Here is a 13878-nt window from a genome sequence, read left to right as displayed (position 1 = left end):
GTGTTTTGCCTGTGTTCTCCTCTAAGATTTTTACAGTTTCTGGTCTTACGTTTAGATCTTTAATCCATTTTGAGTTTATTTTTGTGTATGGTGTTAGAAAGTGTTCTAGTTTCATTCTTTTACAAATGGTTGACCAGTTTTCCCAGCACCACTCGTTAAAGAGATTGTCTTTTCTCCACTGTATATTCTTGCCTCCTTTGTCAAAGATAAGGTGTCCATAAGTGCGTGGGTTTATCTCTGGGCTTTCTATTTTGTTCCATTGATCTATATTTCTGTCTTTGTGCCAGTACCATACTGTCTTGATGACTGTGGCTTTGTAGTAGAGCCTGAAGTCAGGCAGGTTGATTCCTCCAGTACCATTCTTCTTTCTCAAGATTGCTTTGGTTATTCGAGGTTTTTTGTATTTCCATACAAATTGTGAAATTATTTGTTCTAGCTCTGTGAAAAATACCATTGGTATAGCTTGATAGGGATTGCATTAAATCTATAGATTGCTTTGGGTAGTATACTCATTTTTACTATATTGATTCTTCCGATCCGTGAACATGGTATATTTCTCCATCTATTAGTGTTCTCTTTGATTTCTTTCATCAGTGTTTTATAGTTTTCTATATATAGGTCTTTATTTTCTTTAAGCAGATATATTCCTAAGTCTTTTACTCTTTTCATTGCAATGGTGAATGGAATTGTTTCCTTAATTTCTCTTTCTATTTTCTCATTATTAGCGCATAGGAATGCAAGGGATTTCTGTGTGTTGATTTTATATCCTACAACTTTACTATATTCATTGATTAACTCTAGTAATTTTCTGGTGGAGTCTTTAGGGTTTTCTATGTAGAGGATCATGTTATCTGCAAACAGTGAGAGTTTTACTTCTTCTTTTCCAATTTGGATTCCTTTTATTTCTTTTTCTGCTCTGATTGCTGTGGCCAAAACTTCCAAAACTATGTTGAATAGTAGTGGTGAGAGTGGGCACCCTTGTCTTGTTCCTGACTTTAGGGGAAATGCTTTCAATTTTTCACCATTGAGGATAATGTTTGCTGTGGGTTTGTCATATATAGCTTTTATTATGTTGAGGTATGTTCCTTCTATTCCTGCTTTCTGGAGAGTTTTTATCATAAATGGATGTTGAATTTTGTCAAAGGCTTTCTCTGCATCTATTGAGATAATCATATGGTTTTTATTTTTCAATTTGTTAATGTGGTGTATTACATTGATTTGCAGATATTGAAGAATCCTTGCATCCCTGGGATAAAGCCCACTTGGTCATGGTGTATGGTCTTTTTAATGTGTTGTTGGATTCTGATTGCTAGAATTTTGTTAAGGATTTTTGCATTTATGTTCATCAGTGATATTGGCCTGTAGTTTTATTTTTTTGTGGCATCTTTGTCGGGTTTTGGTATTAGGGTGATGGTGGCCTCATAGAATGAGTTTGGAAGTTTACTTTTCTCTGCAATTTTCTTGAAGAGTTTGAGTAGGATAGGTGTCAGCTCTTCTCTAAATTTTTGATAGAATTCAGCTGTGAAGCTGTCCGGACCTGGGCTTTTATTTGCTGGAAGATTTCTGATTACAGTTTCAATTTCCGTGCTTGTGATGGGTCTGTTAAGATTTTCTATTTCTTCCTGGTTCAGTTTTGGAAAGTTGTACTTTTCTAAGAATTTGTCCATTTCTTCCACGTTGTCCATTTTATTGGCATATAATTGCTGATAGTAGTCTCTTATGATCCTTTGTATTTCTGTGTTGTCTGTTTTGATCTCTCCATTTTCATTTCTAATTTTATTGATTTGATTTTTCTTCCTTTGTTTCTTGATGAGCCTGTATTGCTATGACCTTTCCCCTTAGCACTGCTTACATATTTTCAATTATACTCTTAGAACTAGACAGATTTTTGATTAAGTACTGTGAAGCTAAGACAAAAACATCATAAATACTTCAGCAAATATGTTCACTTACTTTTATGAATTATAAAAAGTGAGAAGCAAATACTTGTAAAATCCATTAAAATCACTTTCTTTAAGGCTGTTTAGAAAAACACATTTATGGAATGTGGCCATTGTATTTTAGTAAAATAAAACTTATTTTTGAATATTTGTTTTTCTACCAAAGAAAATATATGTGTCTACAATTAATCCTTACTCAAGATAGTAACATGTGGTTTACATATGTGTTTTAATGGCTCTATTTTTCCCTTTGCTTTAAGCTATTTCCGTGAGAGAAGAAATGTTGCTACCTCAACTGGAAAATCTGTGACACAGCAAAGTGAGTCTCCTATTTTAAAGTCTGTAAATTAGGTAGTACTCACTTGATAGTCTTATATGTGTTAAAATCACAATCAAGAAGGCAACCCACCTGTGGAATAGGGAGTAGTGGGAATAACTCTCTACCAGGGTTCATAGTACTCCAGACACTTTTAAAAGTGAATGAATGAAAAACAGTAATTAATATACATGCAGACTCCTGGAAATTTGCACATGTTAATATAAAATTTTTTTCTACAGTCTTCGTTTATTATTAACCACAGTCAAAGGCATTTAACTAAGTTATGTGGTTTCCGAGTCTGAACTACAGGGTGTATATTTATGGAAAGTAATTTTGCCATGGTAACAAGGAAGGGTGACATTCATTGCTGTGGTCAACTGCTCACTAACAGAGGCTTTTCTTTCTTGTTTTTGAAAATTCTGCTTATGCAAGTTCAGGAACATTCTTTTCAATGATAAGTTAGCAAGCACTTGGTTAGTGAGCCTTTAAAAGAGTTTGCAACAGCAGAAAATGGAAATGTTAAGAATTCTTTATTGTAGATCTGTGTAATTCAGGGATAGTGGAAATTCTCTTGAAATAATTTATATCCAGGTGTGCTAGCAGTTATGGTGTCAGAGGGATTATATTAAGTGGATTCTGGCATTTTGAATGCTATTAATATCTAGCTGTCAGTGAACTTTTAATGATCATTTGTGGAAAATTACAGTAAAGATTAATTTTCTGCCATTATTTAGAAATTAACATTATAAATATATTGTGACAGTTTCCACTGTATGGGGAAATGTGTTTAATTATGTGGATCTTTGAGGTTAGCAAGAACAAATATGACACATCACACTTGTGATATATCTTAGTTGTGAAGTGAGGGATGTCTACAGAAAGAAAACCACAGTTAGAGTTGATTTGGAGGTAAGAATTATGAGCATAATTTGGACTCTTAGAATAAAGCTGAAATTGTGATATTGTTATGAAATAATTAAATACATGCTTTTGTAAAAAAAAAAAAATCACATTATTCTCATCTTTCCATCTCATTCTCTCATTCCCCCAAAAGACACAAATGAGGAGAATTCATCTTCCATTCTACCTTATGGAGAGACCTTTCTCCTCCAGAGACTAGAGAATTCCAAGGTTAGTCCCATACATTTTAATTTTTTTCCATATTCAGTTCTTTGCTTTTCTGCCTTTACATGCCTCTTCATTTTCCTTTAAGCTGTTTGAAGAATGTGTTATATGGAAGAAAAATTTCTAGTGAGTAAATTTCTGTTCAGTAAAATCATGGTAAATTGATATCTTAAAATATATATTACAAAAACACAGTTTGTTTTTAGGGATACAGATCAATGAGTTTTCAAAATTTACCACAAGGTACTTTAAAAAAAGAGAAAAGAAAAACTCCATTAAAAAGTAAAGCAAACTGACAGAAGCCCTTGATTTTACTTTTCCTTATATCCAAATACAGACAGACTTCTATTTCCTCTCCAGAACTTTTGCTCTTTTGGTATTTTATTTGTTGGTCAAGATTAAGTTGGAAGACAAAAAATAAGTGGGAAAGTAAATCAGGTTTTAGCATCTTATGTTCTTAGTTGAAAATATGTACTAATGATTTAAATAAAATACTGAAGGCATCAAAAGACTGTGTTTACTTTTGTCTCACTAATTAAGTTGTTTTTGTTGAAAATTGAGCTAAACAATAGACATTTGCTTAATAAAACTAAACCCAAATGCTGTGGATCTTTGTAGAATATTGTGACCCTGAAAAAAATATATATATATTCTTTTTTATAGAAGAGATCTATAAAGAATGAATTTTGGACCCAGGAAGAAACACTCAAAGGGGAAACAACTACTGAAAGAAACTCATTTTTTGTCAAATCAAGGTATGAGGACATGATTGATGATGATTAATTCTTTTGAATAGAATGTTATACACGATTCATTGTTCAACTCTTGTTCATATTTCTAAGAAAATAATTTATATTGGAAATTTCAAATCCTTTATTTTGATAACAGCATTCATTTTAATAATTTAGAGTCTGTAAATTGATTCTATAATCTATAGCACACTATTTTTGTCTTTTCATAATTGAAACCATTTTCTGCTTTTCAGAGTGGCAAATATGTGGTAACTATGTTTGCATTTTAAAGACAGGAAGTTACCTCAATATGAAGAAGAAAGGGGCAATGCCAAAAATGTCACTATGTGAGATACACAATTTTTACAGATGTAATGTAGAAGTTCGGCAGTGATAAGCAGCTTGAAAATTATCCAGTTATTTGGATCAACATGAGGTTAAACAGAGTATGTAAGGCACCAAGTTAAATTTTACTTTTCCTCTCAGTTTTATTAGCACTTGATATAGTGCATCATTACCTAACATTTGTCTTCTGGTTTATGCTTTATTCTCAAAGGCTGACACTGTTGAGGGTTTCTTTAAATTGGAATAAATAATTGAGTATCTTCAGTAAGCATTTGAACCTATTACAATGCAGAATATGGAGGGAGCCAAATTAATCCTTCTTTAAGGAAGCAGTGGTGGCTCAACATTAAAAAATCCACCTGCCAATGCAGGAGACACAGGAGATGCAGGTTCGATTCCTGGGTCAGGAAGATCCCCTGGAGGAGGGCATGGCAACCCACTCCAGTATTCTTGCCTGGAGAATGCCGTGGATTCTCCCATGGACAGAGGAACCTGGTAGGCTACAGTGCATAGGGTCACAAAGAGTTGGACATGATTGAAGTAACTGAGCACTCAGACATGCGCACAAGGAAGCGGTGGTTTTTAGAACTCCACGTCCAGAAGGATGTAATTTGACCTCTCAGCCTATCTGTTTCATTGATTAGCAAAAACTTCTTTGTACTGAGTTTTGTTGTACATAAATGGCTGAGCGAGTCTGTTTTTTCTTAAATTTATAGGAAAGTAATTAGCAATTGTGTATTCCCATAAATATTACGCATTACACAGCTTTTACCTTCTGATGTCCTGGACCTTTCTTGTTTTTTATTAGCTACTTTCTAAGTCTAGTTTTTCCTCATCTAGTTTTTTCCCTTAATCTTGCAAAATAATACTAAAGATTTCACTTTGTTTTATTGCATGATGATGGAGCAGAGGGTCTTTGGAGTCCTTTTATGGAGAGGCAGAGAAAGGACAACAAGTGGAAATAAGATCTCCAGTGTCTCTCTTTACAATGTTGTGGTTCATGATCTTGCCTGTTAAGTGGCTGACCACATACTGGTGCTGGTGAAGTTTAAATTGTGATGCAGAGAACACGGCAGTCTCCATCCTTAGTACTTACACTCAACCCCCCAAATAAACAGATCAGATTAAATGATACATAAAAGAAAAAGACACTACTTCTTATAGTATATGAATCCGTATTCAAATATATCTTAGGATAATGAGAGAGTTCTATTTTTCTCAAAGAGTTTTAAAGATTATCCAGAAGCATTAATTGAGCTCAGATTTTCTTGGCCTTAAATTTCTGTAATTGGTTGTTAATAAGTAGAAAAAGTCATCTATGGCTTGTCACATACAGTACTAGGAAGTATTAACACCATTCTTTTTCCATTTAGCATATATGATAACAGGACGGAAAATATAAGTGAAAACAAAGTAGAAGATATTTGGATACCTCGAGAGGACAAAAGCAATCTTCCTATAGACTCTGCTTCAGAATCAGAGTATTCAACAGTAGAAGAATGCTTTCAGAGTTTAAGAAGAAAAAATTCAAAGCCATCTAAATCAAGGACTCAAAAAGCAGCAAATTTGGACCCTGTTAATAGGCACAGTTATCCACTAAGCTCAACAAGTGGAAATGCTGATTCACCAGTTATTTCCTCAAATGTAATATCTCCCTATGCCTGTTTTTATGGATCATCTACAAGGAAGGTTAAATCCGGATGGCTTGACAAACTCTGTCCCCAAGGGTATGTGTTCTTTCTTTTTTTCTTTAAGGGCTTATTAAAAAAAAATTCAAGTGTATCCATTTCTAAACCTACTAGGTTGCTGCTGCTCCTCCCCACCCCACCCGTATGCATACAGAAACAGTTTTGAGAGACTTTTGATAACATTTTTGCAAATGCTGTTTCTTTAGATATATGAGGGACATGTGCCATGTACTGTATGGAATTCTGGGCTAAAAGATTCTGAAAGCAAATTAAAACTGAAAGTCCTAATTTCACATCTAGATCCTTAATGTTAGTTTCTAACTTTGCACCAAAATGGGCTACCCTGTGTTTCAATTTGTAGCAAAGAAAAACAACACAGATTGAGTTAGTATTACTCTGCCCACACTGTTTGGCTTTTGCTCATGTTATAACAGTGTTCTGTTTGGGAATACAAGGGTTATTGTAGTTAGGGAAAAGTAGGTCATTGTTAGATATTAGGCTTCACTGTTACAGATATATTGTTTTGAGTTTTGAATGTTGCACAAAAGGTCAGAGTCCCTTGAATATTATACTTTTAAAACAGATTTATCATTTCAGATGTTGACAAAGAAACTTCTGTCTTTAAGCATTTTACAGTACTGAGAAATCTTTGGAGAGGGATTATGTTTAATTAGAATTGTTTTCTGAATTTTGAGTGTCCTTTTGAAATATTTACTGGAAATGTTTCTCATGGATTATTAAATTATTTTGGGATTAAGAAGAGGTGGCAAGAATACACAGAAGAACTGTACAAAAAAGATCTTCATGACTCAGGTAATCATGATGATGTGATCACTCATCTAGAGCCAGACATCCTGGAATGTGAAGTCAAGTGGGCCTTAGGAAGCATCACTACGAACAAAGCTAGTGGAGGTGACGGAATTCCAGTTGAGCTATTTCAAATCCTGAAAGATGATGCTATGAAAGTGCTGCACTCAATATGCCAGCAAATTTGGAAAACTCAGCTGTGGCCACAGGACTGGAAAAGGTCAGTTTTCATTCCAATCCCAAAGAAAGGCAATACCAAAGAATGCTCAAACTACCGCACAATTGCACTCATCTCACACGCTGGTAAAGTAATGCTCAAAATTCTCCAAGCCAGGCTTCAGCAATATGTGAACTGTGAACTTCCAGATGTTCAAGCTGGTTTTAGAAAAGGCAGAGGAACCAGAGACCGAATTGCCAACATCCACTGGATCGTGGAAAAAGCAAGAGAGTTCCAGAAAAACATCTATTTCTGCTTTATTGACTATGCCAAAGCCTTTAACTGTGTGAATCACAATAAACTGGAAAATTCTTCAAAGATGGGAATACCAGACCACCTGACCTGCCTCTTGAGAAACCTGTATGCAGGTCAGGAAGCAACAGTTAGAACTAGACATGGAACAACAGACTGGTTCCAAATAGGAAAAGGAGTACATCAAGGCTGTATATTGTCACCCTACTTATTTAACTTATATGCAGAATACATCATGAGAAACGCTGGGCTGGAAGAAGCACAAGCTAGAATCAAGATTGCTGGGAGAAATACCAATAACCTCAGATATGCAGATGACACCATCCTTATGGCAGAAAGTGAAGAGGAACTAAAGACCCTCTTGATGAAAGTGAAAGAGGAGAGTGAAAAAGTTGGCTTAAAGCTCAACATTCAGAAAACTAAGATCATGGCATCCAGTCCCATCACTTCATGGCAAATAGATGGGGAAACAGTGGAAACAGTGGCTGACTATTTTTTTGGGCTCCACAATCACTGCAGATGGTGATTGTAGCCGTGAAATTAAAAGACACTTACTCCTTGGAAGGAAGGTTATGACCAACCTAGAAAGCATATTAAAAAGCAAAGACATTACTTTGCCAACAAAGGTCCATCTACTCAAGGCTATGGTTTTTCCAGTGGACATGTATGGATGTGAGAGTTGGACTATAAAGAAAGCTGAGTGCTGAAGAATTGATGCTTTTTAACTTTGGTGTTAGGGAAGACTCTTGAGAGTCCCTTGGACTGTAAGGAGATCCAACCAGTCCATCCTAAAGGAGATTAGTCCTGAGTGTTCATTGGAAGGACTGATGTTGAAGGTGAAACTCCAGTACTTTGGCCACCTCATGCGAAGAGCTGAGTCATTGGAAAAGACCCTGATGCTGGGAAAGATTGAGGGCAGGAGGAGAAGGGAATGACAGAGGATGAGATTGTTGGATGGCATCACCCACTCAGTAGACATGGGTTTGGGCAAACTCTGGGAGTTGGTGATGTACAGGGAGGCCTGGTGTGCTGCAGTTCATTGGGTCACCAAAAGTTGGACATTACTGAGCAACTGAACTGAACTGAAGTCTCTCCTGTTTAAGTTGATGTGGTATGCATCCTTATGTTGTGCTGGTTATCTCTACTCTTCCCTTGAAAAGATGCATCATTTCTAGAAAGCATTGTTTTCACCTAAAATAAAATTTAATAGCAAAAAAATTTCCAGAAGAACAATTAGTTGACTAATGGGAGAAGAAATAGTATTTCTTAAGAAAGAAAAAAAACATGCTGAGCACTTTTGTGGTTAGTAGTGATATAGTTAATATTTCAGCAAATCAGATATAGACTAAACTGAGGCAGAGTACTTCTTAGTATCAGGTATTTTTGTCACCTTTCTGGTTCCATTAGGGTGACAAAATAGTCAGATGTGTCTGTTTTCATCAATCATCAATATTATTGGTAAATGCATAGTCAGATTGCAAAGGTATGAGTCATTACTCAAATATACACACTGGCAGAATGAAGCAGTGAGCTGGAATAGTCTCAGATCTCTCATTTCTGTAGAACTTAAATGATTAGGGAGATCCCAGCCCTCTCTAAGCATCACTGGAAGATTTAGCAAACTCTTACAGAGCCCCCAGCAGCTGTGATTTCCTGTGTGATCTCTGATGGCACCTTGCTCTTGCAGGGTTAGTATGTTTATGCTCCAGGCACCTGAGAAAGCTTCACCATTAACTGGTCACCTCTGGGACAGTTAGAATGTTATCAGAACTCTGACTTTCATCCTTTCTATTCTGAACCAGCCTAAGGTTAGAAGATGTAATTTTTTGAGATTTTTATTTTTCCATTTTAGGCAAAATAATTGAGTTTTCTGACTTGAGAGTCTTTTCCCAGTAGACCAGAATGCAGCTAGGAAAGTAAACAAAGGAGCTTGTTATATCACCAAGAAATTTGAAAGCTCTTCTCTATGATTATATTACTAAAACTTAAGAGAATTACGTGTAATTGGCCAAGAAGCCTGTGTTTATTAGACCATAAGTAGAATTTCCATTTTTTTTTTCTCATTAGACTCTGTAGGCTGTGGTGAGGGAGAAGGCACTGGCACCCCACTCTAGTACTCTTGCCTGGAAAATCCCATGGACGGAGGAGTCTGGTAGGCTGCAGTCCATGGGGTTGCTAAGAGTCGTGTCACTTTCTCTTTTCCCTTTCATGCATTGGAGAAGGAAATGGCAACCCATTGTAGTACTCTTGCCTGGAGAATCCCAGGGACGGGGGAGCCTGGTGGGCTGCCGTCTGTGGGGTCGCACAGAGTTGGACACGATTGAAGCAACTTAGCAGCAGCAGCAGCAGCAGGCTGTGGTGAGAGCGGTTGATGCTCATTACTTAGACAAAATGATGCCTATCCATTGCTTATGCAGAGGTTGCTGAGCTTTATCTCATGGCCACACATCTCTTTGGTGCAGGTGGCAGTGATTTTGATGGTGTTCTAAATTTTGTAGAGAAAGTATTAGCAACTTTTTTCTGTAAAAGCTCAGATAATACATACTTTAATCTTTATAGCCATATGATGTCTGTGGGAGCTCAGTAACTCAGCTATTGGAGCATGAAAGCAGCTGCAGAGAAGGTGTAAACTGATGAATGAGGCTGTGTTTCAATGAAAATTTATTTATAAACCCATCTGATGGGCCATGTTTGGCTTGTGGGACATAAGAGCGTAAAACTGATTCAATGGTGTGGCTGAAAGCTCATACCAGCTTCCTCCATCTCCCTTGGGCCCCATGTTGAATATTATAACCTAGATTACAGAAGGGGAAAGCTGCTTTATTATTCTATCAAGTCTGGATCTAATCAGAAGCAGAATCCCTTTTTGAGGGCCTTTGCACTTCTTCTTTCAGCCCTGTGTTCTTGTAGCCAGAGAACAACATGGCTTATACCTTACCTTCCTCAAGGTCTTGCTCTAAAGTCTCCTTTGCATTGAGGCCCTGACACTAAAGTTAATATTATCACTTCCCCCTCTCCCAATACCCCATCACTCCCTTAACTGCTTTGTTTTTCTCATCGCTCATACACTAGCATTTATTTAATGCATAAATGCTCCATGGGGACACTCATCTCTATTGGACTTTGTTTACTGCAGTATCCTCAGCAGCTGGAAGGTTGCCTGGCAGTGGTAGATAACTCAGTGTTTGTTGTTGGAAAACACCTAGTGTTAGACATCATTTCTTTTCAGTTTTCCTAAAACATCAATTTTTTAAAAAATTTATAGTAATGTAATAAAAACTAAACTCCAAACACTGTAGTGATTGTAAATCTATCTATTCTATTGATAATGCTGGTGTACATCAGCAGAGCAAGGACTCTCAGTGTGCTTATTGAAATTCTGTTTAATTTCTTAAGACAAGTACAAGTGTTGTCAGAACACAGTTTAAAGCAAATAATAGCCATACTCAGTTATCCTTTTCCAAGTAATGTTTAAAACTGTCCTCAGTCATGAGTGACATTAAACAAAGTAATCAAATTCATAATCTGGATTTATTTCACATGATTGAGTGTCTGTTTGCTTTGAAATGGAAATGCCAGTTCTGAATCAATACACCGTATGTGATAACTGCCCAATATTTAGTAAGAAAATAATTGTATAATACCATGCAACTAGAGAACTATGGAAACACTTCCAGCTGAGCTTAAAGTATGAAATTTATTTAAGTATTTGAGTGAACTAATTATAATACAGATTTATATTATTGGTTTTAGAAAATAAATGAAGAAAAACTTAGTAAAATGTTAAACTTGGGCCTGTTATTAGTGTTTCAAACAGGTCAAGCAAATGAAAAAATAAATAGTCTTTTGTGTTTAAAAAAAAAACAAAACTACTGGTTTTGAGGATGAAATACCAAGTCTCTTTCCTTCCTCTTTCCTATTTGTAACTCATAAGCTCAAGCTTTTCAGTAAGTCTGAGTAGATGCAAATATGGAAGACTGGATAGAATTTATTAAAAAATTTCCTAAATATAGGACTCAGAGGAAGAGTCCTGTGAATTGCTATAAAGAAAAGAGAAACATGGTTGAATGTGCTTCTGGGAGAAGCACAATTGAAATATCCAAGAATATCTGCAATTAGAAAACCCATTGACTTCTTAACCTACTGTTTCCTAAGAATGTTTGTGTGTTCAGTATTTGGTATAATGCACCAAGCATATTTATAAAAAAATGCAATGTATCTCAAGGAATTTACATTTTATTTCCCAAGATGTTTAAGAACTTTTTTCTTGTTGTTGGTCTTCAGTCACTAAGTCGTGTCTGACTCTTTGCGACTCCATGATCTGCAGCACACCAGGCTTAATTCTTCTTTAAAAAATTATTCATTTTTTAACTATAGAGAAGCATTGTGTAGAAATCTGAGTCTGGGGCAGCAGGAGCTGAACATTTGAGGCTAATCCAGCAATGTGTGAATATAATACACTTAAACTATGGAAGAATACAGTGAGCAAAATGTGTTCCTTGTCTTTTTTGTGTCTTCCTCTTAAGGCAGAAAAAAATACAAAGAAAGATAAACTCAGAAGACAAAGTATAACAGTTGGTACAGAAAGGTCCACAGAGAACAGAATCATGAGGTTACAGAGGGGCTGAGAAAACATTTCTTCAAAGATCATCTCGGGAGGAGGAATACCAGCTCAATGACCTTTGGAAAATGCCAGTTAAAACCATTTTAACTGGCATTTCTAGCTAAGTACTTTTCAGACTAGAGGGAGTGAAAAGGCACTGATATAGGTGATATCTGTATGTGCTGAAGTCTATGAGATAAATAGAGGGATTAGTTGAAGTTATTTTATGGAAGAAACAAATTAGGCTTTAGGATCAGGAGGGAAAATCAGGCAGAGAATTACATGTCCAGGTTGAACACAGAACTAGGGAAAGGGAAAAAGCCAGAGGTCAAATATCAAAAAAGGGGGCAAATCCCAAGCAGTGGTTGAGGGATCACTTAGAAGCCAGTAACCCAGGACTTGGAGGATACTGGAGCTTATACTGTAGGTTCCTTTGTCAGAGCTGACTTCCAAGACAGTGCCCAGGGTCTCCAAGGCTGCTTCTGTGGAGTGACTCTCTGCCTGCTCTGTAGTGGGTGGGGACCTCCAGCCTCCCCACAATGCTGTCCTGTAGTCAGCCTTTCAGTGAAAAGCAGATGTAATGGAAAATTGACAAGTCTCTGACCAAAGTGAAAGTCATTCAGTCGTGTTCAACTCTTTGTGACCCCATGGACTATATATAGTCCATTGAATTCTCTAGGCCAGAATACTGGAGTAGGTAGTCTTTCCCTTCTCCAGGGGATCTTCCCAACCCAGGGATTGAACACAGGTCTCCTGCATTGCGGGTGGATTCTGTAACCAGGTGAGCCATAAGGAAAGCCCAAGAATACTGGAGTGGGTAGCCTATCCCTTCTCCAGCGGATCTTCCTCAATCAAACTGGGGTCTCCTGAATTGCAGGCAGATTCTTTACAACTGAATTATCAGGGAAGCTGACACCTTTTGAACTTGAAGTTGAATCTTAAATCTCTGACAAAAAGTATTTTTTTATACCGGAAACTATTGGCCATTTCTCAAACCACACATCACTTGTGAAGAATGTGCCAAGCTACTAAAAAGTTTCCCAATTTTATCTGTAGTTTGAGGAGAAAATTTTTAGTTTTAATGTTTATTAAAATAGCGTAACTATTTTCTTTCTGTCAGTCTAGCTAGTGAAGTGAATGAATGGAATCAGATAAAAATTAGAATTTTCAGGCTATTGCTCCTTTCCTATGTGACTCAGTTTCTCAGAATCTCTGTATGCCACACATAAAAATGTAAGGTCAATTGCATTTCCACAAATCTTCTGATTCTCAGCCACTTGTCCTTCCTTTATAGTCACCTCCAGAGTCACTTGTGCATGTATCTCCTGAGACTCTGAAATTCTGTGAGTAAACTTGTTTTGCCTTCAGTTTGATCTGTTGCAGGCTTAGCAGTCATCTCTCTGAAACCTCCTGAGTTGGTTCCATCCCTTCTTGTGCTTTCTTGATTTCCTGATACTGTTCTTTACATTTTTGTTCAAGTTAGTTTGTAGGTATTTATTTGTATTTGTTTTTTCATCCTTTGATATTTTAGGAGAAGTAGAGATAAATGGCGGAGAAGGCAATGGGAACGCACTCCAGTACTCTTGCCTGGAAAATCCCATGGACGGAAGAGCCTGGGAGGCTGCAGTCCATGGGGTCGCGAAGAGTCAGACACGACTGAGTGACTTGACTTTCACTTTTCACTTTCATGCATTGGAGAAGGAAATGGCAACCCACTCCAGTGTTCTTGCCTGTAGAATCCCAGGGACGGGGGAGCCTGGGGGCTGCCATCTATGGGGTTGCACAGAGTCGGACACGACTGAAGCAACTTAGCAGCAGCAGCAGCAGAGATAAATGCAAACTTTTAAGTGG

The 13878-nt window shown here is 36.9% G+C and overlaps 1 protein-coding gene across 6 annotated transcripts in view; it reads left to right on the top strand.

The window, feature by feature from the left end:
- ARAP2 (ArfGAP with RhoGAP domain, ankyrin repeat and PH domain 2) overlaps positions 1–13878 on the top strand; it is a 197010-nt gene that overhangs the window by 25737 nt on the left and 157395 nt on the right. For all 6 annotated transcript variants that reach the window (XR_009494861.1, XR_009494862.1, XM_059887745.1 and 3 more), the window contains exons 3-6: positions 2201–2259; positions 3314–3390; positions 4048–4139; positions 5834–6187. Coding sequence is in view for 4 of the 6 variants with exons in the window: in XM_059887745.1 (XP_059743728.1) it covers positions 2201–2259; positions 3314–3390; positions 4048–4139; positions 5834–6187 (582 nt within the window). In the remaining 2 variants the exon portion in view is untranslated. The remainder of the gene's footprint in view (positions 1–2200; positions 2260–3313; positions 3391–4047; positions 4140–5833; positions 6188–13878) is intronic.

The sequence above is a fragment of the Bos taurus genome, chromosome 6 (genome assembly GCF_002263795.3).
Source record: "Bos taurus isolate L1 Dominette 01449 registration number 42190680 breed Hereford chromosome 6, ARS-UCD2.0, whole genome shotgun sequence".
Classification (NCBI taxonomy): Eukaryota; Metazoa; Chordata; class Mammalia; order Artiodactyla; family Bovidae; genus Bos; species Bos taurus.
Note: the sequence above shows the minus strand (reverse complement) of the source record. Positions and strands in the feature narration are given on the sequence as shown.